General features: G+C 58.4%; 2 protein-coding genes across 2 annotated transcripts; both read left to right on the top strand.

Annotated features, from left to right (window-relative positions):
- Positions 1 to 4: 4 nt before the first annotated feature.
- DICSQDRAFT_48409 (uncharacterized protein) lies at positions 5 to 967 on the top strand (the record flags this gene model as incomplete). Its single annotated transcript, XM_007359894.1, has 1 exon — positions 5 to 967. A coding segment is annotated over one exon (963 nt), but the record flags the coding sequence as incomplete, so codon positions are not given.
- Positions 968 to 4,578: 3,611 nt separating this feature from the next.
- On the top strand, positions 4,579 to 5,546 carry DICSQDRAFT_164233 (uncharacterized protein; the record flags this gene model as incomplete). Its single annotated transcript, XM_007359896.1, has 1 exon — positions 4,579 to 5,546. A coding segment is annotated over one exon (968 nt), but the record flags the coding sequence as incomplete, so codon positions are not given.
- Positions 5,547 to 5,591: the final 45 nt, after the last annotated feature.

The following is a 5,591-nucleotide window of genomic DNA, read 5'->3' as shown; positions in this document are numbered from 1 at the left end:
CGGCGGCGGACCCCCTCCGGGTGGCGGACCTCCTCAAGGCCCCGGCGGACCACCACCTGTGGCTCCTCTCGGCGCACCAGGTGTCGTCACCGGACGAACCAAAGTCCGCGCACCCAATGTTTTTGACGGAGACCGCGACAATCTACGCACCTTCCTCAATGAACTCTTCCTGTTCTTCGAAGCACGTCCAGCCGACTACGCCACCGACCAGAGCCGCATCGTCACCGCTCTAACGTTCATGGACGGACCTAAGGTGATCGCCTGGAAGGACGGATACATCGCTCAGGCCCGACGAAACGGCTGGAACACCTGGAATGCGTTTGAGACGGTCTTACAACAGACCTTCCAGCCCATCGAGGAAGCCGCTACGGCCGCCTCCAAGCTGTACCACCTCGACTATCGACCTGCGGCACCAGACACCTTCAATGCGGAATTCTTCCGCCTCTGCGCCCTCGCCGGTATACTCGAAGACAGTGCTCAGCTGTCCTTTTATAAGGAGCGTCTCCCAGAAAGCATGCGACGACGGGTTCGCCTCACGTACCCCATCCCCACCACCGTTAATGAGTGGGCAGCACGGGTGTTGGAGATCGAACACTCCAACTACGAGGAACGACACCTGCGCCAACTCGAGGGACGCTCTCGCAACGACCGGCAGGGTCAAGGCACCAAGGGACAGTCCGCTCGTACCAACTCCATACGACGAGTCGACGCTCCAGCCATGAAGGAAGACAGAGAGAAGAAGCAATGCTTCTACTGCCACGAGACTGGTCACATCGCACGCGACTGCCTTAAGAAGAAGGTGGACAATCGTGCCAAGGGACGACAGCCTGGACAGAAGAAGCGGAAGGTGCGCAAGGTCGATGAACTAGAGGATGGCGAGGTCGCCGACGACGAAGACAATGGCGAAGCCACACCTGACAAAACAATCAGTCAGGTCGACGTAGGCGATTCGGATGAGGGTTTTTGAACGGGCAGTCTTCGCCGACAGAAGAACTGCCCTCTGACTGTATTAGTATCTCGTTTGTTGCCACTACAGAACGACGACGTCAATCTATTCTTATCCCGGGCAGCATCGAGTACGAGTCTACAAGTGTCGGAGCTCATGCGTTCATCGATTGCGGAGCAAGCGCCTCTCTCCTTAACCGGAATTTCGCGAAGAGGCACAAACTCCCTCTCATCACCTTACCCTCCCCCCTTCGTTTCACCAATGTCGATGGCACCGCCAACACGGCCGGGCCAGTCACCCACAAATTTGTAGGCCACTTCCGAATTAACAGCCACGAGTTCCCCACTGAACTCTACGTCGCGGACTGCGGATGGGATGACATCATTCTCGGAATGCCATGGCTCATCCAGTACAACCCCCACATCGACTGGGTACAAGGCAAGGTCCGGTTCGACGCCAAATACCTACGGGCGGAACAGCGACTTTGGGAATACCATCAGCGCCCCTCAGGGAATCCCCGCCGACACCTTACCGCTTTCCTTCACGGAGACATCCATCCCGAATGGAACCCATCTGCCACCATCCGACGACTCATCATTGGAGACACCCCCATCGCTCGCACCTCCGTGTCGACCCAACTGGCTGTCGAAGCCGGGTCAAAAGCAGCCGACGTCAAGGCTACCGTCGCCATCCCAGACTACCTCAAAACCTATCACCAGGTGTTTGAGAAGAAGGCGGCCGAACGAATGCCCAAGCCCCGGGCCTGGGATCACCCCATCGAGCTCCGACCTGACTTCAAACCTCGGAACTGCAAGCTGTACCCCCTGTCTCCGCTCAAGATGCAGGAACTTCGGAAGTTCATCGACGAGAACCTAGCCAAGGGGTACATCCGCCCATCCACCTCACCAATGGCATCCCCTTTCTTCTTCGTGGACAAGAAGGATGGTTCCATGCGACCCGTCCAGGACTACCGCTACCTCAATTCTGGCACGATCAAGAACGTCTACCCCCTCCCCCTGATCAACGATCTCATCGACCAGTTGCAAGGGGCCAAGTACTTCACGAAGTTGGACGTCCGAGCCGGTTACAACAATGTCCGCATCAAAGACGGTGATCAGTGGAAGGCGGCCTTCAAGACCCCCCTCGGCCTCTACGAGCCGACCGTAATGTTCTTCGGGTTATGCAACGCCCCGGCGACATTCCAGGCGATGATGAACAATGGTTTCAAGGACATGATCGCGGAGGGATGGCTCGTCATCTACATGGACGACATTCTGATACACTCCAAGACACAGGACGTCCACCACCGTCGAACGCAGCGGGTCGTGCAGCGTCTCATCGAAATGGACCTTTTCCTCAAACGCGAGAAGTGCGTGTTCGACGCTGCTGAGGTCGAGTTCCTAGGCACCATCATTCGCGAAGGATCGCTCAGCATGGACCCGGTCAAGCTCGACGGCATCTGCGCCTGGCCGGTACCCACCACTGTCAAACAGGTCCAGAGCTTCCTCGGATTCTGCAACTTCTACCGACGCTTCATCCGTGACTACAGCAAGATCGCTCGACCACTGACACAACTCACCCGGAAAGACCTACCCTTTCAATGGACGCCCGAATGTCAGGTTGCCTTCGACACACTTCGCAACCTGTTCCAGCAGAAGCCCATTCTTTGCATGGCAGACCCCTCCGCAGCCTTCCAAATTGAATGTGACGCCTCTATGTTTGCCACCGGGGCCGTCCTCCGCCAACAGAACGCCAACCAAGACTGGATGCCGGTAGCGTACCTATCTCATGCCCTCTCACCTGCGGAACGCAACTATCAGATCTACGACAAGGAGCTCCTCGCAGTGGTCCGCGCTTTCGAGACCTGGCAGCACTACCTTGAAGGATCCCCCCACGTCATCCAGGTCATCTCGGACCACAAGAACCTCACCTACTGGCGGTCCGCACAGAAGCTCACCCGACGCCAGGCCCGATGGAGTGCGTTCCTAGGCCAGTTTCACTTCAAAATCCACCATCATGCCGGGAAGACCTTGACCCAAGCCGACACCCTGTCCCGCCGCCCCGACCGTGTGAACGGAAAGCATGACAACGAGGACGTTGTCGTCTTAAATGACGGGGTATTTATTCGAGCTGTCACTGATGATCTACTGCTGCGAATCAAGGACGCCACCCGAAAGGACACCAAGGTGGTACAAACCAGCCGGCATGGACGTCTAACCCTCGTCAAGCCACCTCCGTACGGCAAACCCGAAGACTGGAAGCTGGACGATGGCGTTGCCAAGTACCAGGGCAAGATCTACATCCCTCCGAATGAAGACCTGCGACGCGACATTGTCTGGATACATCACGACCCGGCAGTAATGGGCCACCCCGGACAGGATCAGAACATCGAACTCGTCTCACGACAGTACAGTTGGGGCGGAATGGAAAACTTCATCCGCAAATTCGTTCAAGGATGCGCCATCTGCCAAGGATCCAAGGTTAACACTCACCCCGTAAAAGCTCCTGCCATGCCGATCCCCCACGCAGGGAACACGCGGCCGTTTTCAGTCATCACCATGGATCACATCACGGGTCTCCCACCGTCCAACGGATTCAACGCCATTCAAGTGGTAGTAGATCACAATACCACCAAAGGCGTAGTCATCACCCCTTGCACCATCAACGTCACCGCCTTGGAAGCGGCCGAACTACTGTTCCGAGACGTCTACAAACGGTTTGGAGCCCCTCAAAGGATCATATCCGACCGAGGACCCCAGTTTGCGTCCGGGGTGTTCCAAGAACTGCAACGACTCGTAGGAGTCAAGACTTCCCGATCCACGGCATATCACCCTCAGACGGACGGACAGACAGAACGAGTCAACCAGGAAATCGACTTAGCCCTGCGCATCTACTGTCTCAATGACCCGGACAGCTGGTCAGACAAACTCCCTGCCTTCGAGTTCTGCCACAACCAACACAAGCACTCCGTCACCGGCAAGTCTCTGTTCGAACTCATCATGGGCTACAACCCCGACGTATTCCCCAACTCCCTCTCTCCATCCACACACCCGAGCGCGGAAGAACGAATCCAGCAACTCCTCGAAGACCGAGCCAACGCGGAAGCCGCGCACAACCGAGCAGCGGAGATCATGGCCCGAAGGGCTGGAACCAAGCTGGTCACATTCAAGAAAGGCGATAGGGTCCTCCTCGAATCGACCAACCTCAGACTCCCCTATCCCCACCGGAAGTTAGCCCCGAAAAGGGAAGGACCCTTCGAGATCAACGAAATCACTGGTCCAGTCACAGTTCGGCTGAAACTCCCTAAGGCCTGGAAGATCCATGACGTCTTCCATGTGAACCTACTCAAACCTTATCGAGTCACCAAGGAACACGGGCCAGACTACCCCAGACCGCCTCCGGAGACCGTAAAAGGCGAAGAAGAATGGGAAGTCGAGGCCATCTTGGCCCATCGGAAACGTGGGAAAGGCTATCAATACTTCGTCTCTTGGAAGGGCTGGCCTAGTAGCGAAAACTCGTGGGTTTCCGGGAAGGAGATGACTAATGCGCCGAAGCTCCTCACCAAGTACAAGAAGCAACAGCGACTCTAGGGAACGACCCCAACCCACTCCTCTCTCCTGCCAATCAACACCATGCCCCAACTCGCCTCTACCTACCGCGCTGCCCCCGAAGACGTCCCCACCCCTCAGTGGTTCCTCGACCACAACTTCCACCTTTCCTTCCTCCACCTACCCGGCAATAAAATCGCCGGATACGGCCAGACCTCCCAACGTCAATACGTTGGGTGGCTCCTCCTCCAACCCAGCCCAGAATTGCGCAACGTCCTGGAATGGCGATTCCGGGACGTCCCGCCCGCCAGTCACGCCTGGGCCATCTACGGCGAGTCGGTCGTCACCCTCACCCATCTCCGGACCCTCGACTGGGACGTCGGCGAGATCACCGACCCGTCTGGCCAACGACGGGCCTATGACACTGTCTCCCAGCTGCGGGCCACGACGATCGCCATGTCCGACCACGCTTTAGATATCGTTTGCGCCCCTCATCATCTTTTCCTCATCGCTGACCTCGTCAACCACATAGAGCAGGTTGACCGCGACCATGAGCGGACCTGGCTGGAGCGCGTCATCGCCAACAACGACAACCACGCCGCCTCACCTATTCCCCCCACCCCGCCTCTACCCGCCCCGGAATGGGGGAACGCGGCTGACGTCTCCGGATGGGGCGACACCAACGTCGACTGGAGCAACACTAACTGGGGGGACGTCCCCATGGACGAGGCCGACATGGAATGGTCCTCCCCTATACAACCTTCGCGCCGCTCCCCTCCACCCCGCGACTCCCCTTTCCCAACACTGCAGCACCTCCGCCCGATGCCCGATCGCCTACACTCCGGCGTGCCCCCTCCGTCCCGTACACGCCCCTCTCCCCGCTCTCCCAGCCCCACCCCCCACTCCCCGAGCCCCGTCAACGAGAACGAACCCCCGTTCACCATGGTCGTCGACCCCGCGTCGCCCCTGGAGTGGCCGACCTCAACCGTCCGAACGGTCCTCGGCACCATCAGCGGAGGCGACCTCACCGACGCCACCGACCCCGACGCCCTGTCCGCGCCCCCTGCCCCTCCAACCCCCCGCTCCGCCAACCCAGA

This window comes from Dichomitus squalens (assembly GCF_000275845.1).
Source record: "Dichomitus squalens LYAD-421 SS1 unplaced genomic scaffold DICSQscaffold_1, whole genome shotgun sequence".
Classification (NCBI taxonomy): domain Eukaryota; kingdom Fungi; phylum Basidiomycota; class Agaricomycetes; order Polyporales; family Polyporaceae; genus Dichomitus; species Dichomitus squalens.
The sequence above is the reverse complement of the archived record's forward strand: the minus strand, read 5'-3'. Positions and strand labels throughout refer to the sequence as shown.